General features: G+C 39.8%; 2 protein-coding genes across 3 annotated transcripts; one reads left to right on the forward strand and one right to left on the reverse strand.

Annotated features, from left to right (window-relative positions):
* On the forward strand, positions 1–11,525 carry cstf3 (cleavage stimulation factor, 3' pre-RNA, subunit 3). The gene is made up of 20 exons (XM_056374842.1): positions 1–219; positions 866–970; positions 1,142–1,237; positions 6,103–6,135; positions 7,158–7,255; positions 7,361–7,427; positions 7,516–7,550; positions 7,634–7,760; positions 7,873–7,950; positions 8,075–8,237; positions 8,556–8,665; positions 8,797–8,913; positions 9,002–9,220; positions 9,317–9,419; positions 9,628–9,697; positions 9,785–9,980; positions 10,093–10,243; positions 10,453–10,547; positions 10,668–10,728; positions 10,944–11,525. The coding sequence occupies exons 1-20, from the start codon at positions 193–195 to the stop codon at positions 11,141–11,143; spliced, it is 2,151 nt and encodes a 716-aa protein (XP_056230817.1). The 5' UTR covers positions 1–192; the 3' UTR covers positions 11,144–11,525.
* A 133-nt stretch (positions 11,526–11,658) lies between these two features.
* On the reverse strand, positions 11,659–21,472 carry depdc7a (DEP domain containing 7, paralog a). Of its 2 annotated transcripts, none has more exons than XM_056374853.1 (9): positions 21,262–21,472; positions 17,484–17,991; positions 16,136–16,266; positions 15,813–16,005; positions 15,028–15,248; positions 14,748–14,890; positions 14,542–14,667; positions 14,145–14,223; positions 11,659–14,051 (listed from the first exon to the last, which is right to left on the reverse strand). In XM_056374853.1, exons 1-9 carry the CDS (start codon positions 21,275–21,277, stop codon positions 13,828–13,830), a joined length of 1,641 nt encoding a protein of 546 aa, XP_056230828.1. In that variant the 5' UTR covers positions 21,278–21,472; the 3' UTR covers positions 11,659–13,827. The 2 variants fall into 2 exon arrangements, with proteins under 2 accessions (XP_056230828.1, XP_056230837.1); XM_056374862.1 differs by having other exon boundaries at positions 17,484–17,946; positions 21,262–21,470.
* Positions 21,473–25,992: the final 4,520 nt, after the last annotated feature.

Below are 25,992 nucleotides of genomic sequence, written 5' to 3' on the forward strand. Positions count from 1 at the left end.
AAACGGAACACAAGTTTCACGCCATTTTGAGGTATCGGCCGGCCGTTGAGCAGCTAGTTGCTTGAGGGCAATGTGATCGACCCTTTTGAAGCTATGCCGATTACTTAGTCGTTTTTTAAATTGCCATCACGTTATTATTTGAGCGTTCATCCAACTGATTTAACATTTCTAACCTAGATTACTCTTCCAGCCATGTCCACCGAGGGAGCAGCCGACCAGGTAGCTACATGCAGTTCTGCTCAGGGGCAAGCTAACCCTCACTGAAACGCTAGCATCATTTAATTTGTTTTTTTATTCGGGTAATATTAGCAAATAAACTCTGTTACAGTGTACGCATTATGTAGTGACTTTTTATACGCCAGTAGTAGCTTGTATGACACATTTACGCAGACAATTCGTGATTTCTATGGGTTCGTCGTAAAGCTCCAAGTTTAGCTTGTCATGCGCCATATTGACTGGCTAGTTGTAGCATAGTTGCTACTTTTGGTTGACCATCGTTAACGCGTTGTGCTTACTTAATATCACCTACATCTTACCTTGGCATTAACATACAGATACCGTTAGTTAATCAGCTTTAGTGGTTGTAGTTTTCACTGTGCTGGGTGTTCCTCAGTGGTGCCAACTATAAGGACATAGCTAGCTAGAGTTAAAACGATTGATTTATTTACAAACCACAAGCCAGGTGTTCCTAATGGTTTTAAACATTCGGCGGGGGCATAGCTGATAATTTACGGTCCCGTTTATCAATACCCAGCCAATCCCAATACCATCAGCCCGTAGGCCCCTAGAGTCATTACCACAACATAACCATCACAGTCTGTTCAGCAGCATAAATCTTTTGTCCTTTGCTTTTGTGTTTTTGCAGGCGGCAGCAGAGTATATTCCAGAGAAGGTGAAGAAGGCAGAGAAGAAGTTGGAAGAAAACCCATATGACCTTGACGCATGGAGCATTCTGATTCGAGAAGCACAGGTTTAGTGACACAGAGTTGCATTCCTGGGGTTAAGCAAACTGGGAATAAGGGGTGGGGAGGGTAGTGGGGCAGGGGATATAAATTGTTTAAATACACTACATCTTTTTCCCATATGATTGCTTCTTAATATATTAAATAGTGTGCATTGTAAATCCATTCTTCTTCTTTAGAACCAACCCATAGATAAAGCAAGGAAGACATATGAGCGACTTGTCACACAGTTCCCAAGTTCTGGCAGATTCTGGAAACTATTCATTGAAGCTGAGGTTAATACTTTTTTTTTTTTTAGTGTGCATGGCTGGGAATTTTCTAACATGATCAACAATGTGATTTTCACACAACCAAACTGTCTCTTACTTCAATGAAGTTTAAAGTCACAATTCTTGTTTAGAATCCCTAGACCTGGCTACTTGGTTGCAATTATCAGCTCTAACTCAAAGAGTTTTCATCACAAGTGTATTATAGATGGGAGAAAGGAATAGACACTTTGACAATTGAAAGCTTCTACCTACCTGACAATATCCTATACAATAAATTACCTGGATTGAACATAGATGTAGGATAATGTAAAAATTATCAGGTTCTAGCTAGACTCATTAAGAATTGTGCCTTTAAACACAAACAAAGGGGAAAATAGCTCTAACCATTTCTTTTTCAGAAAATTCTTATGTTCCCAGGATTTAAAAAAAGAAAAAAAAACATTTATCTGCGCCATATTTAAATGGGGTAAAGTGCATTTGTTGCATGTTTGATCTGCAACAGTATTAAAACTATTTTAATGGTATTGGAGTGCATTAGCCTTTTATTCACTTGTCGTGTCAATTTATTGCCTCCTGTGTCATTTCTTTCGGGTAATTTTATAAACAAATATTTTGATTGTGTGGCCCATTCTTTCCTTGAGACATATCCTCCCCACTCCTCCTGAATATATGAGCAGTGACCCATTTGCTTTAATGCCACCCACAGGCTTTGATCTTATACAGTCAGCTACTGATAGGATGATTCATTTTCCCTTTTCCCATTATCATTTTTGCTAACCTGATGAACCTGATGATTTTCTGATGCCCCCCAACTCTGCCGATGACTGCTGCAATTGGTGTTAAACACATTGCTTGCACAAAGTTGCACATTGTCATCAATCATCAGAATTGAGCTTCTAGTTAAGTCCAGTGTGTAGGTCTGGGAAATGATTACCTCTATGCTGCTGTATGTTGAGGCTGCATTGGTTGTCGTTTGTTGTTGTGTGCTTGCTCCCATGTGTGAAGCTATCCCTGGACATATTATGTTGGGAAAATGGTAAAAGAACACATTGCTGCCTTTTCCTACTGGACTTGGCTTTTCAGGAACTGTTCTTAATAATTTAGGCTAGCCAACAGTAGGCACTAACTGTACTTGTGCCAGTAAAGCATCAGTAGCAAACTCTAGATGATTTGTGGATCATAAGAATATGCAGCACATCACGGAGACGGTTCAAATAAAGCAGATTGAAAGATTTGAACATCACTGAAGCTTTATTTTTCTGGAAGGCAGGTACATTGTTATAGGTGACAAATTTGAAGGATAGTGTCCAGCTAAATGACAAATAATGTTTTTTGTTATTAGGATGAAATTTTAAAAAAATTTCTGAATTGAAAAGGCACATTGTACTGTGATCGTTATCGGGTGGGTATGGTTAAATTTAAACTCACCTGCGGATCTTTAGTAAATAAGCTTTAGCAGACTGTTGTTAGTGAGTTGCTAAACCCAGGAATACATAATATGATGCAAAACTGTTAAAATAATAATTAGGTATATGTTCTGCATTGTCAGGTGATTAAGTGGTTAATGTTAAGGTTAATGTATTTAAGTTGTAATTGACAAGTTGTGCTTGTGCATGTAGCCCGTGGTTTTCTTTTATTGGGTCCCTACCAAATATATATATACTCAGCTAATAATAGTTAAGGGGGAAGTGGGTGGAAAAAGGCAGGGGCTAGGGACCAGAGTCAAATTCCTTGTACGCATAAACCTATTTGGCCAATGAAGTCGATTGATTTGGAGCTTATTATACTTGTGTGTATTTATTTTCAACTTCTTTTCACCTTATTAGTATTATTAAATACCTGCTAAACTTCAAACCACAATTTATTCCAAAACACAATCTAGGTATTAGTTCAGCATATTTGCATAGAGGTTTCTGTTTGCTGAAATGACACACTGGTTATCTGAGTCGGCATGAAGCTTGTTTTTTTTTTTTTTTTATTCCTGTTGAAGATTTAAAAGCAGATAGTGACATTTTCAAAGTAGTATCCAAGGCATGTATTGGTAGGATATTTTAATAGTTAACACTTCATTTGTAACTCATAGTATAAAGACACTTCTTTATCTGGTAAGTATGTGTGTGGATAAGCTCTTATCTTTCCCCTTTATTTGAACTACATCATAGAAGTACGTTAGAACTATAAAATTACCAACCCAAGATGAAAATCCTCATAGCCTTACTAAACATATTTATGCTAAATTCTCCATATTCTGCAATTTTTTGGGTGGGGAGGGGTGGTCACAAAGTGCAAAGCAGTAAGTAAGTGAATAGTCTATCCTTGTGTTAGTGTGTGCACATTTTGCTCTCTTGAGATTTTACAAAGACCTCATTTGCATAAAAGTTGCACACTAGGCAAATCACACCTAGTCCAGAGAGAGAGAGTCCAGCTCTCACATTGCATTCACTGAAACGCCCAGTGCACTGTGAGAAGTGTGCCCTGGGGTGAAGGTTGCCAGCACATGTTGACTGACACAATGGTGGAGGTTACTGTCGCTTTATGTTTTAGCCCCATAGCATGGGGTTAGGAAACACGAGAGTATATTAAGGCCAACGTCCGCAGTCTCAGTGTTTCAGATTATCACAGGTTATTTGTTGTAATTAAAAACACATTTCTGCCAGTTTTTAAGGATTACATCATGGCTAGTATGCTCTATGATAAAGAAAAAATGTAGTTTTTATTTTAAGGGAGAAAAACAGCTGGATCTCAGATCATCTTATAGTCTTTTTTCTCAAATAAGGAAATGTGACAATCTCATGTCTTGTATTTGCAACATTGTATTTCATACTAATAATTATCTAAAAGTGGAATTTACTGCTTGGTTGTAGAATTGGTGTATGTTTTCAAACTTGCTAACTGCAATGTAGAAAGATTATCATTCAGTACTGTTTGCATTTATGGGCTATAGGACCTAAGAAAATTGGATTTCAGTATCTCTTGGAAACTACTGTCCTGTTTCCACCTAAAAAATTGGGTTGGTCAGAGAATTTTTCAGGCTAGTCATCTTTAACAAATCGTGAAGATTATGTAATGGTTTATTTTCCTAATGAAAATGAGAGATTACTGATCATACTGAACATACTGGTCATTTCAGTAATCTCTTTCCGCATCTTACCTCCCCTTATCAACTTTCCCTCCCATAAGGTGGTTGTGTAATTGTTAAGTTTATACTTCATTATTCAACGTTATTATGTGAATTTTCTTTTATTATATTAAAGTAAGTTCATAGTGTGATCACATAGGTATGTTGTTAACTTTTTTGTGGTAGGCATCTTCAGTAGAATTTGTGCTTTGAGTCTGTTATGTAAACTGCTACTAAAGACTCCCCCTTACAACAGCTGATAAATATGTACTAATGTAACCCTCCAGGAGGAGAATCTAGAAAGTCTTGTAACCATCTCACGTGACTCATCTAAATATTTCTTACTCATATCAGAATCTAACTTGTGCTTATTATATAGCTGCTCCATTTCAGTGTAGCATATGAAAACGTTAGATTTGCATCAGATGTTGTACAAGCTCAGATTTGAAAGATTCTGGGAACTACTTATGATTCTGTCACATGGATTTCATACTTCTACATCAAGTAACGAGTAAATGTGCAACGTTTTGCTTAGAAAATCATGTATTTGATTGTGTAGTTCTGATTATTAAAAAAAAAACATGCTGAAACTGTTGTAACTAAAAATTTCAGATTCCAGCTTGTATTTCTGAGGCATTATATAATATTTGCAGGCAAATAATTAAAAATGCACATTTTTATTGGGAGATGCTTTTTCTAAAGCACACATATTATGTCTCCCTCTAATTATAGTCAGCTTGGTCTCTTTTTTTTTTTTAATGAAGGTGAAAGCTTAATGTGACAGATGTGCTATTGCGGTGCTTGGAATGAGCAAGTAATGTAGGTCAGTCTTTTTTAGGGATGGTACCCTGAAGGCCCTCTAAACTGCATCACATCTAGTTTTAAGAAATTATTTCCTAGACGATACGCTGATGAGTGGGTCTAGTGTGGAGGCTTTTTTCCTGTTTTGTTGGTCAGCCAACACTTTAAAATTTTGAATTCCACTACTCTGTTCATTAGTTACATAAATAACTAAAACAAACTTTTCATCTTGAATTGTTAAATGTAGCATGTTCAATGCAGAAGAATTTAAGTTTTTAGTTTTTTTTTTTTTTTGGCTTTTGAAAAAGTGGAAAGTTGAGAATTGACAAAATACAAAGGGAGAGAGTAATCGAACCAGGGATGTTGTAGTCACATTATATGAAATCTGTCACTACCAGGAAAGGTTTTAATGCTGCTTTTATACTTTGTAGAGCACATTAACATAAGCACAGTGGGATAGGATCAGTCTACCAAACGTAGCTAATACCACAGAAACGACAGCCTCTCCTGTCTGTACTGCAGGATGCTGCGAGACTGTTGCTTCAGCTCATCAACACTAGGCCATTTGAAATTCATTCCTGCAACACTGTTTACCAAGGCAACAGGCTCGCCTAAGGCTGTGAAAGGAAGTGATTTAAATGTCAAATACTTGTATTTCTCAGATTATGAGCGTCTTTTTCCACAAAGTTAATATTTAAATTCTGCATTCTGATCTTTTTGCCAGGATTTTTTTCTGTAACGAGGTCACTGGTGCTTTTCTGGGTCATGTGGCGCAATCTACAAAGAAAATAAACCCCTTTTTTTTTAAAAGTAATTTGTCATTCTTGTGTGAATTTCACTTTGTTGATCGCGTGTGTGTGAATGGTTTCATTTGCATGAATGCATGTTCCCTGTAAGGTTTAAAAGTAGAGGAGACTTTTGAATTAACATTGCATTTACACTCTATTTGCAGATCAAGGCTAAAAACTATGACAAGGTAGAAAAGGTAAGTGTCCATCACACTCACGAAAGCTGACTAGTATTATTTTCATATCTGGGGAGGGTCATCTCACTAAGGGTTGTCTCACTTTTTCTAATCAAACTAGCTGTTCTCTACTATAAGAACCTTTTTGTGATTTCCCCTTAGAATATGCACACATGCTATTATAGTGTACATTTAAAGTCATCAGTATATTGTAAGGCATCTGAAAATGAATGTGACAGGCATATCATTTGGTGCAGTCATTTCAAACAGTTCATATACTTGCAACATTTCGAGTTTAAGTCCCAGAATCAAAACAAAATTATTATTACATAATTTAACAAACTAACAAAAGGAAGTGTGCAAGTTTTGAGAAAATGTATTTTGAATATGAATGCAAGGCCTTTGAAGTGTGAGTTGATTCCATGCTTACTGGTTTGCAAACATCTATTACTTTGTGGTCCTATGACTTTATTATAGGATAATATCTTGTGTTTTATCTCTGCTGGTAACACCTTTCAACTGATGGCACTGGAACAAATCAACCTCTGCATTGGTGTGTTCTTCAATCATGCTGGGTTTCCATGCTTTTCATAGATTCTGTGAGTCCTAACCTAAAATGTCCACTTTGTTCAGTATTTACCTGAATGACAATGCAACGCATCAAGACATTTGTATCCCTCAAACAATCTGAGTTTGGAGGAGCTCACTGAAATGTGGGCCACATCTGAGGCCTGTCTATTGAAGCAGGATAAGGGGAGTGCACTAGCTGTGCTGAGGAGACACCCCCCCCACCCCCTATATGTGGGCATATGGGCTGCAGTAAAAACCGCTTTTCTGGGCTTTCCATGGTGCAGTTGTTAATCCTCCTACATGGGATCTACCACTAATGATCAGCAGGCTAGTTTGAGCATGGGATTATTAAACCAAACAGTTGAAACACTGAGGATGGGTGGTTGTCTTGTAGAATATACACAGAATATATAAAACGAGTGTTTGTGTCTCTATTCCACTTATTTTTATCCTTCCATACTCTCGCCCCGTAGTTGTTTCAGAGATGCCTAATGAAAGTGTTGCACATCGACCTGTGGAAATGCTACCTCTCATATGTTCGAGAGACCAAAGGGAAGCTACCCAGCTACAAGTAAGAAAACATGCTGCATATAGTGGGGTGAACTGAAGGATGTTGACATACTCTGTACTCTAAAATACACATTTTACTTAATCCAGTTATTTTTATTCTTCTCAGAGAGAAGATGGCCCAGGCTTATGACTTTGCCCTGGATAAAATCGGCATGGAAATAATGTCTTATCAGGTACACAGATGTGAACAATGTATTTGTACTTGTGTATATGAGTTTCTGTTAACTGCTGTCACCTAAAAGCTAGTCTCTCTTCTCACAGATTTGGGTGGACTACATCAACTTCCTCAAAGGAGTGTAAGTATTTATCTTGTAATATTATGAGACTTAAACTGCATCAGCCAACTCTGAAATGACATTTGCGTTTGTTGTTTTATCAGTGAGGCTGTGGGCTCATACGCAGAGAACCAGCGAATCACTGCAGTACGGCGGGTGTACCAGAGAGGCTGTGTGAACCCCATGATCAACATTGAGCAGCTCTGGAGAGATTATAGCAAATATGAAGAGGTAAGAGGCTGACCCAGGTTCTAACTATGCGTTCGAACACAAGAAGTTTTAGGTGTTTAAAGGCACTAGAGAGTGATGGAGTGCTTGACCGACATCTCTATTTCATAACCAGGGGATCAATGTGCACTTGGCCAAAAAGATGATTGAGGATCGAAGCAGAGACTACATGAACGCCAGGAGAGTTGCTAAAGTGAGATTATCCACACAAAGTGTCACGATTATACACTGACTTGTTCTGAATCTTTGTGCTATATATTGAAGTCGAGCTTTCTCTGTAAACTAATATAAACTGTTGTGTGGTGTGTGTAATTCAGGAGTATGAGACTGTGATGAAGGGTTTGGACAGGAATGCACCCTCAGTACCCCCCCAGAACTCCCCTCAGGAAGCCCAGCAAGTGGAAATGTGGAAGAAGTACATCCAGTGGGAAAAAAGCAACCCATTGCGCACAGAAGACCAGACCCTCATCACAAAGAGAGGTTATTATTTGTCACCAAGATATATTGGGTTGTGTTAGAATTTGTAAATCTTCGCTATATATGCCTCCAGTATGTCCCAAAATGAGTAAATGAATATGCCTCAAAAGGCTGGTGATTTACAGTAATTATGCTGGTGTGTGATTTTAGTCATTTTTTGAACATTATTCAATGGAGATAGTCTGAGTACAATAGATCTTTGTCCTATAGGAATGCCGCCACTAGAGGGCACAGGTCGACACTTCTCTCCCCACTCATGATTGAGTATTTTTTACGAAGATGAGATATTGTCATGAATTGCTGTCCTGTTCTGTGTTGCAGTCATGTTTGCCTATGAGCAGTGCCTGCTGGTGCTTGGCCACCATCCTGACATATGGTATGAGGCAGCACAGTACCTGGAGCAGTCCAGCAAACTGCTGGCAGAGAAAGGGGTGAGAGATGAAACCTTTTTCACACTCAGATTTTATGTGAAATCGACAAAGACCTGTTGAGTATTTTTCGAAAAGTCAAACATGGACACAAAACAGTTGTATAACACTTATAAATGTTTTTTTTCTCTCAGGATATGAATAATTCCAAGCTGTTCAGTGACGAGGCAGCTAACATCTATGAACGTGCCATTGGGACTCTTCTGAAGAAGAACATGCTTCTGTACTTTTCATTTGCTGACTATGAAGAAGTGAGTGCCCAGGTGCTTATTCAGTCATAACCAAGACGGTGAGAGACACAGGGACTTATCAGCATATTTCTTTTTGCCGTCCTCACAGAGCCGCATGAAGTACGAGAAAGTCCACAGCATCTATAATAAACTGTTGGCCATTGAAGACATTGACCCCACGCTGGTCTACATCCAGTACATGAAGTTTGCCAGGAGGGCGGAGGGCATCAAATCAGGTCGCACCATCTTCAAAAAGGCCCGGGAGGATCCACGCACACGCCACCATGTTTACGTGACTGCAGCACTGATGGAGTACTACTGCAGCAAGGTGAAGACACATATAATCACATTTAGTTTATGTATGGTGTGACCAAAATCAATCTTACATTGTTTTTTAATAAACTCTTTTCATTTTTCCCGACAGGATAAATCGGTGGCTTTTAAGATTTTCGAGCTTGGTTTGAAGAAATATGGTGACATTCCAGAGTACATACTGGCATACATTGATTACCTCTCACATCTTAATGGTAGGTAAAGTGTAATAAAAGGCACAGAATGTAGGAAATATATTTTCTTTGCTATTAATCCATTAATCTAAGACATTGTTACAAGGATATTGCTTTACATCTAATACAAATGTTTGTTGATGACATTTGATTCTATAAGGAAGCAGTGTTGTTTTAGTATCAGCTGCGTCATACTGATGGAAAAAAAATGTGCTTCTTCTCTCTCCAGAGGATAACAACACCAGGGTTCTGTTTGAACGTGTCCTCACCTCAGGAAGCCTGTCACCAGAAAAGTCAGGGTAACGTCAAGTATTTAAATAAGTTGTCGTAAAAAATTGATATCTCCAATGATGTTCGTTCACTTTGATTTGTCTTTCGCTCCTCAGTGAGATCTGGGCTCGGTTCCTGGCATTTGAGAGCAACATAGGAGACCTGGCTAGTATTCTGAAAGTAGAGCGCAGGCGTTTCACTGCCTTCAAGGATGAGTATGAGGGCAAAGAAACGGCTTTGCTCGTAGACAGATACAAGTTCATGGACCTGTATCCCTGCTCTACCAGTGAACTCAAGGCCCTTGGATACAAGGTGTGTATTTTGCCCTTTGTTGAGGGAACAAAATGCATCTCTTGCTGCCAAAACAGTTACCCAGAGCAAGCTTTTCTATGATATTTAAACATTTTCCAATGTGTGTTTGCAGGATGTGTCTCGTGCCAAACTGGCAGCACTACTTCCAGAGACTGTGGTGGCGCCCTCTGTGCCTACACTGAAGGATGAAGCTGACCGTAAACCTGAGTACCCCAAACCTGACACCAATCAGATGATCCCCTTCCAGCCACGTCACCTTGCCCGTATGTAGTCCTTAGCTGCCCGAACTCTTCCCTCAAATCCACTACATTTTATGATACATCAGTGAAACCCTGTGTTTGAGACTCATGCCCATCACACAAGATCATTAGTCTTTATATGTGTTGACATCTTTTTTTGCTCTCTCTTCTACATTGACTTGACGCATAAAAAGATTCATCTTTGATGCAGCCTCTTGTGTTTCTCCCCACAGCTCCAGGTTTACACCCTGTCCCTGGTGGAGTTTTCCCAGTCCCTCCAGCTGCTGTTGTTCTAATGAAGCTGCTCCCTCCGCCTACATGCTTTACTGTGAGTAGCAGCAGCTTAATGCTGCCAAGCTCATATTTACTGGTAATGAACAAAAAAGGAACGCAGCAGGGTTTTTTTTCTGCTAGGACTCAAAGAATCTGTGATTGTGTCTTGCTGCAGGGCCCCTTTGTTCAAGTGGATGAGCTCATGGAAACTTTTAGGAGATGCACACTTCCTGAGAGTAAGTTGCTTTTGTCAGCACTTCAGAGGAATCCAGACCAGAATGTCTGTTTTTAGCCACACTAGCAACGTGGCTCTGGTGATGGAAATGTCAGTCAGATGGTCGGTCACCTACCCCACGATTGGCCCAGCACTGGTCCAAAGTAAACTCATTGTGTTAAGATGTTATTCTGCCCCCTATTTGACCTGTTACTGATGCATTTTCTGTCTTTTTAGCTGTTGATGCTGCTGTAGAGCTGATCACTGGCAGACAGCCCGATGCAGGAGGGGAGGGCAATGGATCCATGGAGAACCATGCTATTGCCAAGTCACTCAAGAGGCCTAATGCAGACTCCGATGAGGAGGATGACAAAGGAGCTGTGGCTCCGCCCATACATGATATCTACCGAGCACGCCAACAGAAGAGGATTCGATAAAATAAAACAGAGTGAAACCAACAAGAATGTAATCTTAGTAGCTGGTCATATGGGGTAAACGTACATGTCCATACTTCAGAGTGTCTCACAGATTATACATCCTTTGATGTCTGTACAGAAGACGAGCATACATATACACAAACTCACACAGTCGTACATACAGTATGCACACTTGGGTGTTCTTGTGGCTTTTGTTTGTTAACAGTTTTTATTTTTAAAGACTGACCATTATACTGTAAAAAATTTTTAATTCAACTGTTCATTTTGGCACACAGTTCGGTTTTGGCCTTGTGATCTCCCAGTGATGGCAAAGTGGAATTAAGCTTTTTTAGATAACTGGAGGAAACACAGTTGTTTCAATAAAAGTGGGGGAAAAAATCAACCATATTTGCTTTGTTTTTGTTTTTTGACTTGCTTTATGCTTTAATCCCACCTTTCTCTGAGTGGACATTTTATTAAGACATCTTTAGCACAGCAATGCCAGGCCTTATTATTGCCACTAGATGGCAGTATGACGCTTAGTTGTTGGTCTGAAAGGTTCAATCATCGGTTGAAATAATCTGATTCTCTCTATGGAGGATAACAGAATCTCAGGTTTAGCATTATCCACTTATTATCAGAAGAAGATCATTTTGAAAATGGTCTGTAGTTGAGCAAAGAATGTGTGCTGCTGCAAAATGTAAAATAAACAAACAAAAAAATATATGTTTATTGTAGCTGTGTAAAAAAAAAAAAAAAAAAACCCTCAGAATTAGCTCTCCAATCCAGGCAGTTCTTAAACTCTACTTCATATAAAAACATACAACTTACGTAAAGAATGTTTTTTTAATATTTGCCAGCTGCTGGTTTTCACATTGTACTGATTGCACCATTATTTGTCTGCCCAGCACAGCCTTTGTTCTGAGCATGAGGCAGCCTATCTCACCTCTGAGTCTATTCACAGGTAACACTGTGACATGAAACAGTTTCCACAGAACATTAGTCTACTGCCACATAATGAAGTCTGAATTCTATTTTGAAATTTGCATTATTTTAGAAGTCTCTGCCTATTGCTCTTAGAAACTAAAACTGACTGTAAAAAACAAAAGCATATATCTATGACAACGTCTTTACTTTTGTGGGTGTTTGTATTCAATAGTTTCTGAATGATAAACGTGAGAGAATCATTTGTTTCCTTTAAAGTGTTTTAGTAGAGCTCCCCACCAAGAGGACCTGTCAAAGAAAGTAATTGCATGGTTCTTTCTGGTTTCTCGTTCTAGTTTTGCTCTCTAGTATCAACAAAACTACCTGAACAAAAGGTCTCGAAAGGAAAGTACCTGTCATTTTTTCATTACAATTGATAAGCTACTGTTTGCATTTCAAACTCTGGACTCTTGAGATGTTGAGATGAAAGCGTGTGTGTTTTGGCTGGAACTTCTTAATGTAAACAATGACAGAATATGAGAAAAGGAAAGGGGCTTTCATGAACATTGAACTCAAACATTATTTCCAAAACTATGTCTTTATTTTAGAGATACACAGTGTGTGTATGGATATCAATTTTTACAGCTTCATTAGTTGACAGAGAACCTAAAGACCACTCTCAGTAACACATATGGAGGTGACTGTATTTGCAACTGTATTTGATTTATTTGCTTGTCTTGTGTTTAAGTAGGATTGGGCCATAAAGCTCTGTCTCAAAATGAACACAATATTGAATAATATTTGTGTTTGATAGACACATTTCTGGACAATCCAGATGGAATTTCTTTTCTTTTTATCAGCACATACACATTTTGTGTCTCCAATGAAAAAAGGGGTAACCTACATGTTTGAATGAATTTCAGCTGAATTTTATCAAGACCTGGCAAAATGTGTGTGGCTTAAAGTTAGTCCTGGAATGCTTCTGTCACCTGGAGATGCGGAAGCGATTTCCTCAGGTGATTAGAGAGGGGCACAAAACCTTATTTCAAACAGAACCTTGAAAATGCAGCTAAAACGCAGCTATGGTTAAGGTTTTCAGTCAAAAATAAATAAATAACAAACATCTGTTTTGCTGATTTGTAGCAACAAACACAAACCCCTAGAGGGCTGATTCTCATGAATGCCTCTGACTGTTTACTACAGCACATCATTAGACTTTCAGATTTCCAGGTTCAAATTTCCGTTTGATGGTTCCTCAGTCTGTGCATCGCACTGTATATGAGAAACCACATGAACAGACACATTTTCATATTCTAACATTGTTCCTATTGCACAAGCACAGAGAATACATCCATTGAAAAGTGACATGCAGACTTGTCCTTACTGGCTTGCAGACACAGAACGTCATCAAGACGCATTGCAGTGTGAAAACAAAACAAACAAAAAAAAAGCTTTCAGGAACACATGGTTCTCTTTGTCGTTCTGGGAAAGTAACAGTCTCACATATAACTGGCAGTCATTTCATGTTAGTGTCCTGCACCAAAGAAAAGATTTTTTTTTAAATTTAAGACATTTAAAAAGTAAATATGTCCTTAAATATCGCAGCTTATTAAGAGTCTCTACAATTAAAATTCACATTCTTTTTCAGTAGTTTAAACAATTTACATACAAGCAAAGAAAATCCACTTACTATACCGCACATCATCGTATCAGATTTTTTTCTTACATCTATGTCTTTTTACATTATGATACATGATTTCTTTTTTAACATCTAATAAATATTACTGTAGCAACATGTTGATACTGGACAATCTATTTCCAAAGTACTGAACAAAAATCTCTGGATGGCCTTTATAAAACTGTCCCAGCAGCCGTCTCTTTTCTCTGGCGCAGAGTTTCGGGTCCTCGTGGACTGTCCGGAGTAAGGACCAAAGTTCTTCTTTGGTGGTTTTCTGTGCATTTTCTGAATAGGCCTTAGCACTCAGTCTTGTGCAGTATGTCGACCCTGCAGTAAAGAGGGATGGAGAAGCAAAAATTAAGAGTAGGAAAAGTTTGGTCGCACAAATAATAATATGAGATAAAAGGAAAATGTGCAAACCTGTTATCATATCTGGATCCTTCCCTTTCACAATGTTCACTATTCTGTCACTGACCATCTTGTGCAAGGAAACAGGAATCTGGTGGGAAGAGAGCAATAAAAAAAAACATTAAGGTTCCATTTACTTTGACTTAACGATCCAACATTAATATGAATAAAATGTTTGTTTAGTTTGTAGCTGTCTGTGATCTCACAAAGTCAGACACGTGATTTATGAATTCTCTCTCCAGTAATATCCAACGTCTGATTGGTTACAAGTCTGCTTCTGAACAGCCCTTGTAAACAGCTTTTTATCTACCCTGCACCTAAGGTCTCTTGCAGAGATTGCTACATCCCTCCTACAACAACAAATGCACACGTACACACACTGGGAAAGAGGAAAATTAGCAGCACTCACTTTGAAAAGATCACAGTGGTTATCCATCATGAACAGAACCATCAAGTCCACCTTTCCTTTGGAGAGTCTTCTGCTGTAGACGATGGCACTTGAGAAAGACCTCTTCACCGCCATTCTGTTCTCAATCTGACAGAGGATTATTTAGAGTTAATAACAATCTAACAAACTCATCTTCAGAGACACACAAGATGCGCACAAGTGCCCACCTCTTTGTGCAGTTTGACCTCCTGTGGTTTGGCTGCAGTGGCCATGAATCTCAGCAGTCTGCGTAGCTCCTCCCTGCTGCGAGAGTCCTGCAGCTTCAGGCTCAGCTGCAGAGCCTCCAGAGCTTGCTCCTGCTTGCCGTTCACTGACAAACAACCACAGAAAATACAAGGATGAAAATGCGAAACTTGATCAAATTAGTTTTTGTGATTATAATGTATTTGAAATAGCCCTCCTGAAAACAACAGGGTACCTAAGAGCCCTTATAGCTCCTCCTCTTACCGAGTAATTCCGAGATGCCAGAGTGAATGTCGAAGACGTGGTTGCTGAGCAGTGGTGCCTGTTGTGTGTGTCCGTAATGCTGAGCCAGGACCTCATAGAGCAGCCTCTTACACTGAACCACGTCGTTTGCACAAGCAGCCAAACCTCGACTGACCTCAACCACTAGTTCATCAGGCAGAAACTCCAGACAGTCAACTGCCCCTGACATCCACTCATCAGCCCTGAGGGGGGAGGGAAGTAGTGTGATTTTAGACACAGACAGCAGATTGAACAAAGTCAAGCGAGTGAGAGATACAAATAAATTCAGATAAGCTCTTGATCTTCAGTGTTTTAGAGACAAATTGTCTGTTTCCAGCAAAGTAACAGATTTCTTTTTTTTTAAGTCTTTTTTCAGGCATTTTTGCCTTTATTCTTCTGATAGGACAGTGAAAGAGAGAGAATAAAGTCAGGCAGAGAGAGAGAAAGAGTGGACTCGAACCCATGGCCGCTGAGGTTAGGACTAAGCCTGTGTGGTACACACCCTACCACGTTAAAACCAGGCTTTAATTATTTTTTTATTCATGTAGGTTACATATAATCAGAGATAAAAATAATCATTTCATCATGATTATTTGCTCAGGCAGAGGTAGCAACACCACATTATAAAACTATACATACTATAGACTACCCACTATTATATCCAGAAGTTGCGTGCAGTGGATTAGGATTGACAGAAATATGGATTTGAATAAGAAAATTTACTTTTATAGCAGACAGTAAAACTGTAAATGCTTTTGAGGACTTACTGGGCTTCGCTGAAGGCCTTGAGGACCTCTCGGTCTAGGTAGCTGGATGTGTACAACAGGTCTGGGTCACTGTCTGTGCCATGCAGGGGAGCCCGAGATGCGTCCTTGCCCTCTAATAAGTTCTCCAGTAGGGGGAGCTCTATCAGCTGCAACAGCCTGAACACTGCCTGCTGGTGCCACACCTCATCCACACCTGTTAAAAGTCAGAAGTGTCTTAGGTGCACAAATACACAGACACACGAGTATGACCAAGCATTTACTGCACACAGCCGGTCCTGTTTTACGTCATTCTCCTGTGTCTCATCAGACAGAGGACAACTTACGCTCTTGTGAGAGGCCGAGGTTGATCATCTGAGGGGTGATGGTCGAGCCCAGGTTGAGGTTTCCCAGCACGTCCTCCATTGTTTTGTCTGTTGTTACAGGGGAGTGGGTGGAGTAGCCCAGCACCTCTTGACTGAAGAGTAACATAATTACAGCAATCAGTGCAAAATGATTGAAGAGAGAAAAAAACAGACTTATTACAGGAACAAATGTGGCGTCAGGCTGCAAATGTTTTCTAGTACATGTGATTCAGTCTCAATTTACTGCTGCTTTGATTACAGTCATTTCATATCAAACTGACAAAATAAATGTTCTATTTTCAACATTAAACAGTTTCTGATGACCATTGAATTGGATGTGAAGTTCTTCTTTTTTGTTTACATTGCATTATTCCCATTAAGACTTGACTCGGCTCATGCTGCAAACAACAAAAGCCTCACTGAAACTGCTTGAGCACATGGCTCATCTCCCATTAGGGACTTATAGTGTAGTCCAGCTTGGAGCTGTCACTCTGACAAAAACATTAGATCAGAAGGGAGCAAACACAAAGTCCTGAGGCCATGTGTTAGCAAGCATCCTGCCTGTCTCTGCTTTGTGCTCCACAGCCTCACTAGAACGTGACTCTCCAGCCACAAAGTGAAGGAGAATTGACTGACTGACACTTATTTGCTTTCTTGCTGAGAGTCGAATGAGATGTTCTATAACATTATCATGTCTGAACTGTCAATATGAAGCTACAGCCAGCAGCCAGCCACTCAGCTTAGCTTAGCACAAAACACCACAAAACACTACAACTACGAAATTCGAATACACCAAGAAACCGTCTGTAAACAAAAAAATTGCTTTTACACTTCAGTTGCAGTATTGCAAACGAATGAAATGTAACATGCTACTTAGCGAGATTTAGAAGTTCCTTTGTTACAGACAGGCGCTAGTTTCCCGCTATTTCCGGTCTTTGTGCTAAGCTTTATAATGACGGTACAGACACGAGAGTGTTCCTTCTCATTTCACTCTCACCAAGAAAGAGAATAAAACATGTTGGAGCAAGAACCTCAGTGGTTTTCTATCTCTTACGTCTCTCTTCTAATATTATATTTAGATTTTGCTATTTAAGTTGGAATTTGAACTTAAAATTGTAATACTGGTAATGAAGGGGTTACTGGAAATGAATGGTATCAAGACATGTCTACGTGATGGGAGTTCAAGAATCTCATGCTATGCCTCACTAGCTTTCAGAGGTTGCCAGTCTAAAGCCATGCTGGATTTTGGATTAACTCCTGGCTATCAGGAGAAAGGAGAACAAAGCAAATCAAAAATGAGATCTGAAGATGTTGTGACATGAGTCTGTACCTTTCACGTGACGGACTATAGCTGTTCTTGTTCCTGTTCATGCTCGGTGAGTCATAGCCACTCTCGATGGTACTAGTGGAGTGAGAGTTGGCGTTGGTCAGCGATGATGAGGAGCTGGTCGCCGGGCTCAGGAACCTGTACAAACTGCAACTACTGTCCTCAAACGTTGCCCTCTTCTTTTCCTTCCCAAATACTTTAATGCCCACGGGCTCAAACACCCTCGAGTCCATCAGGGCCTGGCAAAGACGGACTGCCTTGTAGCGAGGCACTGCCTCATCACCAAAGAAACGGTTGAGGGTGATGTGTGCCAACACCACATCCACTGCCTCTGCGCCCAGGAAGCAGTCATGGTAGGACTTGAGGTTGTGGCGCCGGCGCTTGACCTCCACATGAGTGTGGAGATTGGAGATGATGCTGCTCCAGATATAAGTGGCCCGGAAAGGCTTCCCAGCCATGCCTTGTCCTGATGGAGGAGGACAGGAGAGAATCAGTGGATGGAAAAGGAGGCCTGAAGTGGAGGTGATAAATTCTTTAATCAACCATGAAAAAGCTTCCTTGACATTTCATAATCACAGTTCACAAGATTCATAATTCAAATGCTGCACAGATTCCAACTAACTGGCAATGACAATAGCACTTAGAATACTAGTGGCTGAAAGGATTAGTTGATTGGTAAATCAACCGAAAATGTATCAACAACAATTTACTTTCGAATCAAGTAATCATTTAAATAATTAATCAACAAATATTTGCAAGTTGGAAACTTCTCAAAATGGATTTCCTGCTTTTCTGTGGGTTATATCATTGTAAATTTAATATTTTCAGGTTTGGACCACTGGTCAGACTAAACGATTGATCAGTTAATGAGACAAATAATCACATAATTAACAAAAGCAACAAGAAAAAACAGGATGAAAGTAAACTTTTATACATGCAGACGCTATAAAACCCCAACACAACTAACTCAACTTCCCTAAACACTAATCCCTTTGGTGATCCAGTTGTCCACAACTGTCTCAGCTTTGTCTATGTCTGAGTAATTTCTCAGAAACTACAGAGAATTGTGCTTTCTGTCTTCACCAAACACACACTCCCTGTCCTCTGTGTATCGTCACATAATCTGAATCTGGATTTGAGTTACTGTACGTGGGTGTAACAGCGCAAGGTCCAGGATCAATGTATCCCATTGGTGTAGTAGCCAAACCCAAATCCTCTTTTGAGGCCTGCTTGTGTGCAGTATTGAAAAGCTTAATTTTAATTCAATTGACATGTCTAACGTTTAAGAATCAAATACTGTAGTCAACAAAAGCATCAAATGTGCCTGATGTACCATAACAGACACCCAATGCAATCTTTGTACACAGCCGGCGACACTCAGATCACATGCACAAGGAAACAGAGACAATGATCATATTGTGAGCCTTCTCTCACAAGAGATATCCTAATATCTTCCTGTTGTGTTTTCCACTGGATGGGCTGCATTGCTACTAATACAGGTGTGTAAAGCAGTAGGTGGTTCATGCAATCAAACACAATAGACATGCTCAAAACTCCATCAAGTTTTTTCTCAACATAATCTAATCTGCCTGTCTTTGTTAGATTGGTCTTTGTTGATGGAAAACGATTTGTGTCATTCACCGCGAGCCAGACCTATGAAACAAAGTTAAGCTGGCCTTAGTGAGATGTTACTGTGGCTTTCATCTCACAACAGGAAACATTTAAAGCCAGTTGAGCAAATGCTAGGGGAGGATCTGAGAGATTCACTAAGGCCAGAGGCCATAAATCAGGCGCCTGACAGCAGCAGCCAGGCTCCATGTTATGATAACACAACATGACAAATACAATTAGTGACCCATCTGTGAAACTTGAAAACAAAAACACCCGGGAACAGGACAGCGGTAAGCAGATGTTCGCCCACTCGTTTCAGAAAATACAACAGCTCATTGAGAGAAGGGGAAGGTGTGCGGTAGGTATCTTGGTGATCTACTGATTAATGAGATGCATCTAAGTCAAACTGCGTGTCCCTCTGGGGGAGAAGAAACTGTGCTGAACTGGAGATTTGCATATCAGGGAAGAACAACAGGAACAACAGCAGTTGTTCAGAGAAGAACACCTTTAAACAATTTGCATGAATAATAGGAAGACAATTCAATCAAATATTTCCTTCATTGCAACCAGAAATTTTAATTTGAGAAGATATCCTCAAAATAAATAGAAGTAGCCTACACACACACACACACATATATATATATATATATATATATATATATGTGTGTGTGTGTGTGTATTTTTTTTTTTTTTTTACAAATATCAGTCAGTGCACTCATTTTAAACTCACTGTAAATGCAGAACATAATAGGAATTATATAGGCCTACTTTTTGAACAATTAGTAGAAGAAACTGCATTATCAGAATAAAGTCCTTGATTTAGGAGTTAGGGCAGGACCATCTGGAGAATCCCAGCAGGGGTCCCTGGATTACCAGTCACACAATAAATCCGGATCTGATCAATATCCATTAATGCTTGTTCAAAGAGGTACAAAAAAAAGGAAAAAAAAAAGTTGGGGTCAGGCGGGGGTCAAAACAATCCTGGGAACCCGGCTCTGCTCTGTCACCTCTTGTTGCTTGCGCCAGGCAGAGATTTGAGCCCAGTTTGCATAGCTGACGCCATGTCTGCTTCCTTGTGACTGTAAAAACCCATCAGGTAGACTGTGGCACGATGCAAGAGGGAACTGACCTGCGTTTCAGCCAAGGACAACAGTGCGCCGTGTGTTTGCACACATCAGTGGAGGTAAATAATCGCATAGGGAGCAGCGCAGTTAGCACAGGGGATACCCCCCCCCCCCCCCGGTAGATACAACTCCCTAAACCTGAGCTAGTATTATCACTGCAGCAGTGAAGCCAACACACGTGAAAATAATATTATATGAATAAATAATATAAGTTTAACCTGCAACAAGCACAAATCTACTCACTTCAAGCAATGAGAACGCACTGTGGCACCATCAGACCATTTGCAGCAGGTTGATAATAGCCGGCGGCAGGCACCTTCATTCCTCCAGCATGCTGACACTAGTGAGATTTAACCGATCAAGCCGCGGGACACAGTATGAACCCGTATGAATTTGAACCCTCATATCCTGTGCGGTATATACTGTATATCGTGGCCTATAGTCTGCCTGTGTTTCAACATCAACACTGCACTGCTGAGTCGGCACTGAGCACAACTAATGTCAAAGAAGCCAAACGTTCTTATTAGGCTATTATAACTGATCTACAAAGTATAAAGTGGTTTATTAAACTTGAATAAAGTCATTATTATAAACCCCTTTACAAAAGGTGCCTCATAATATTTTTCCTATACTTTCAGCATGCTTGGAAAAAAACGATGCTTGAATTACAAACATGACCAAACAAAGGTGACATAAACACATAAACATATTTTGGACAGAGTGAATTTAGATTAAAAACAACATCCACTTTTAAGCAGAAACATTTAGCATTAGACCACACTTTCTATTAGTACAATTAGTATCACAAATAGTCTAGTCTACATCAATTCAGTGTGGCACATTCTTTACCTTCAAAATGACCAATAGTTTCTGTCAAATCCAAATCAGCAACATGAGACATGTGAAAATGTCATTTCTAAAATGCCATCAACACAGCAGGTTACAGAACTAAATAAGGCGGGGAAAATTATTTCAAACAAGACAAGAAATCAACACCATCTAGTATATCATGTTTTAGCAGCAACAAGTGATTCAAGTGGTTTTACCTGGTGTTCGGTGCATGAAAACGTCCTCCAGTGACAGTAAACACAGCCATCCAGACCTTGTCCTCTGTCTTCAGTTCTCAACGTGACGCACGCAACTGACTACATTCTGCCGAAACCGTCCCCTCCCACTGCAATACATTATTCATGTCCCAATCACCGCCCCGCCCGGAGATTCACATAATAATAATGACCGCACTGTTTCCCACCAACTTTTACATTTAAAGTAGATAGTATCTACAATGGTGCAACCAAATCATGGTTTCATCCTAACGCGTACGCTAGGCCGAATGATTTTCTTTTATCACATACAATCATTAAACCTAATACAATGCTGCAGAGTAGCCAAAGGTAATGCTCGTTAAATATTCTCATCGGTTTTTAACAATTTTACTGCTAAGGTAAAAGACTTTCAGTTTAAAGGAAATGCTAAAAAAAAAAAAAAAAAAAAGATCCAGGAAGTTTTCACATAACCTTTCACTCACCAAGTCACACCCTTAAAGCCTACACTGTAAGTGAATGGAATCTGATAAAGACATGAAGTGTTTCACAGAAGAGAAGAAAAGAAAATGAATTATTGTAATATGAATTATCATTGTAAAATGGGCATGTTTTGTTAACCTTTTCCTCATCAAAACATCACTGGAGACAGAGTTTTGAGACATGTGACTGCAGGTGCATCAGGTGTCAACACTGGCCCCTGATGCTATTCCACCACATCTGTTATCATCATCTTACACAGTCTCCAGACTGTTATCACAAACAAACACGCACACCCTGGAGTAACCGTGCATGAGCTGTAGTAGGGACAGATTTCATGAAGTCAGGCTCTAACCTGGTGCCTTCTTTCTTGAGGTGTAATTTGACAATGGAAAAGTAGTAAGCTGACACTGTAAACCCAGTGTTGGTCACTTGCTGAAAGGGAGACTGGAGGGAAGACAGCTATTATGATCGTGAGAGACAAGCATGGTGCAACGGGTGAGGCGTGTAACTGGGGCAGACCGGTTTGATTACTTCACCTCCTCCAATGTAGGAAAATGCTCTTTTACCCCAGGTGGAGTGAGAGCGTGTGAGCAGAAGTAAGAGGCAGAGAGAAATCTGTAGCCATGCAGCAGTTCCTTTCAAACCATTTTATTAAAAAAGGGAAACACCTTTCTCCTTCACAGACCGCTGAGCTGCTCTTGAGCAAGGCAGGTTTTCTCAAACAGGTCTGCATAGTGTGCATCTTCAAAGGGGCAATGATCTTACACATGAAGTTCTGTCTGCTCATCATAAGAAGTACTACTACTCAGTCCATGTAAGGGGGGGGGGCATTTAGGAGGCAGGAAGGGTCTAATGAAAGATGCTAAAGTTGCATTATGGGAAATGTAAGATCTAGTGTTTTTGGAATATTCTTAAAAGAAAAAAAAAATCTGTGTCTTGTGAGTCAACCAGTTTTTTGGAATCGCAATATTAAATTGTTGTGTACCCCTTTAAGAATACAAAACAGAGACGCACCCATGGCTGTGGGGTTTAAGATGCTGACCATGAACAGCAATATCTGTGGTTGGAGTCTGGCTGAGAACCAGTGTTGCATCTCTCTCCTGACGTTATCTAATAAAGGCATAAAAGGCATCCAAAAAAGAGTTGAATAAGATCAGAACCTTTTACCTGGACGGCTAAACACAGGGGCAAGAAGGATGAAATGAAACACTACTATTCCAAAACCGCCAACCCTTCATTATAAGCACTATAAGACTTTCATGACTTTAATGACAATTAAAATCTGCTCAAGTAAAAGCTCTTTTCCCCTCCATAAAAATGAATGATATCACATCAGAATGTGAACTTGTTTGCATTGAATCACATAAGTAAACACTACTCTTCACCCCAAACTAACTAAAGCAACATTTTCTAATAATAACAGTCATTACATCAAAATTCCAAATTCCACTGAATTCATAGGAGCTCAGCATAAGTTGCAGCAGGAACTAATGTATGAATAGACTCACTCACCTTTTCTGTTGCTGTAGATGTTGTTTATAATATTTATGGAGCCATCATATCCGCACACAACAAAGGAAATGCACGCCTTGCTTTTAAAAGAAATGCGACTCGGTGCCAAAACTGGTTTTACAACTCTTCACATGAATGCACCGCCGTCGGATGTTCCTGGTATTTTGTCAACTCGCCACAAAGCTGACGATGAAACTTCAGTAGTGAAGAGTGAAACATGCTTTACACTGACACAGAAAATGAGACGGAGAAAGAGTGAGGAGAGGGAGAGGGAGAGAACACTCTGGTTAATACAATCAGAAATTCTGGTCCACAAGGTCAAAGCAATATTTACTCTCCTGTTTCTCTACATTTGCCTGGAAAGCCCTGCATATTTCCTTTTCTTTCTCCTTCATACTTATCGGTCATGCAATGTTAGTCAGGTAATAATTTGTTTACAGTTATGACGATGACAAATATCCTCAGGAATTTTCTCCAGAAACTTTTATGCAGAAACTGTATGAAGCATTTCTGTGACTGTGGAGTTGTTGGTTGAGATCCTTTGATAAAACTGAAGGTTTCCTGTAAATGAGAAAAACTCATGAGCAAGACACTCAGTCCCCAAATGCCAGTGGTGGAAGAAGTACTCAAATCCTTCACTTCAGTAAAAATGCAGATTGCACAATGTAAAAATGTTCCATTACAAGTTCAAGTCCCACATTTAAAATCATACTTCCTTAATTTCTACAGCCATTTTGGCAACAAAATGTGCTTAAAATAAAAGTAGGCCTACTAATTCTGCAGGAACAGAATACATTATATTGTTAATACCAATGCATCAGCGTGTAAATAGCATCTTATTGTTGTTGCTGGTTGAGGTGGAGATTGTTTTAACAACATAGGTCATGAGAACAAATAGAAACAAAAGGCGAACCCACACTTTAGACATGAATCTGTATGCATTTTTTTTTTTTTTACTATTCTCTAATCTTTGCTTTTTGTGAGGTATTGTAACATTTTGTAGCATATTGCTACATGTTAATCTTTTTAAGTACCGCTTTTTGTAAAAGATTACGAGCCAAAAAACGTGTAGGAGCAACTGGTTTACTATTTAATAGTGAATTATATTTTATAATCTCATCTCATTTTTCTTTATGTTAAAGTAATGACGAATAAAAAGTAAATGGCCACTAAGGCTGTCAAAAAGTATTGTCATAATTGGAAACGGAAAAAATCATGCAATGTATAAGTATCTCAAAACTGTACCTATGTATGGTAAATGTAGAGTAAATGCTTAGTCACTTTCCACCACTGATAAATGCACAGATGCAGATGTTCAGTTGTCAGTGGAACATGCCAGGTTAGTCTGTGCAGCTGCCAGACTGAGTATAAATCTGTAACTCTGCCTTCCACAGATTCCTGCTAAGCACCCTGCAAGTGTGTACTTCACGCAGTACATTAAGTTTTACTAGGGGGCATTTCCAAAACCAATAGGCCAGTTTCTGTGCCCTTCTCACATACTCATGCTGCCTCAAGGGTCCTCTCAGTCCGTCTCCCACATATGCAACAATGCAGTGCATTAAAATTCATATGCTTTTCATCTGGAGAGCAGACGTTCAGTATCTGTCTTTACCAGTTGTGCCCGTACTGGAATCCCAAACGCTTGCCGCCCTCCGCCCCCGTTCCTCTCCAACTCCAAAGGCCAGAGGACAGTGGCTTTCCTCACAGAACTGTCGCTGCAGCACAGAGACACTTTTGTTTTTTTGGCGGTTGCCAGTAATTTTGCATTGTGGCTGGCCTGGCTGGACAATCATATTTTATTCAAAAGCCCCGAGACCCTTTCAGACGACGTCTGAAGTCAGCCACCCATTCACAGTGAATAGTTTGGTCATGAGAACATGGTGGGCGAGCATAACGGCAAGTTTTTTTTGCCTTGCTGTTACCTCCCCCCCAGAAGGATATAAGCCAATATCAACTGCACACTCCAACAAGCAGGTGAAGTTGAACACTAACTGGCCCAATTTGTTGGATCGCTGCCACTATTTTAGAGTTGTGGATTGCAGGATGTATTGCTGACGCTTTTAGAAGTGAACAAAACATGGGGCTTCGTGTGGCGTAGTGGTCTAAGCAGGCGCTCCATGTGTAGAAGCTACAGTCCTCGCTGCAGTCGGCCCCGGCTCGGGTCCCGCATCGGACGGCCCTTACTGCATGTCATTCCCCTTCTCTGCCTCCCCATTTCCTGTCTCTCTACTGTCCTGTCAAATAAAGGCATAAAAAGCCCCAAAAAATATACTCTAAAATCCCGTGTAATGGAGCAAATCATACGTAGCAAACATCCTTGGTACACAGTCATACACAGTAACTTCTAAAATCCAATGCGATGTACAAATAATACGCAGAATCTCCTGAGTGCTTACATGCAGCAGTCTATCCCTCCGTGTCCACAATAAAGGCAGCCATTAGCATTTAGATATGCATGTCCTAGGTACACTCTGGTTAAATATTTCTGCACAATAACGATTTTGTCCTGTGAGGTTTAAAAGAACTGAATCCTGAAGTTATACATAATTTTAATACTTTATCTTTACTTCAGGCCCCATCAGAATGTGATTTCAATGAGAAAATCTTACTCATTACTCATTTCCCTTAATTTACTGATTCAGCAATGAAGATGTATTTGTCAAGATTTTTTTTGCATTAAAGTAGCCTGTTGTAGATCTGCAGAAAAACCTTCTAAGCTATGATTTTTGTGCTACTACA

Source organism: Seriola aureovittata, chromosome 1, assembly GCF_021018895.1.
Source record: "Seriola aureovittata isolate HTS-2021-v1 ecotype China chromosome 1, ASM2101889v1, whole genome shotgun sequence".
NCBI lineage: Eukaryota > Metazoa > Chordata > Actinopteri > Carangiformes > Carangidae > Seriola > Seriola aureovittata.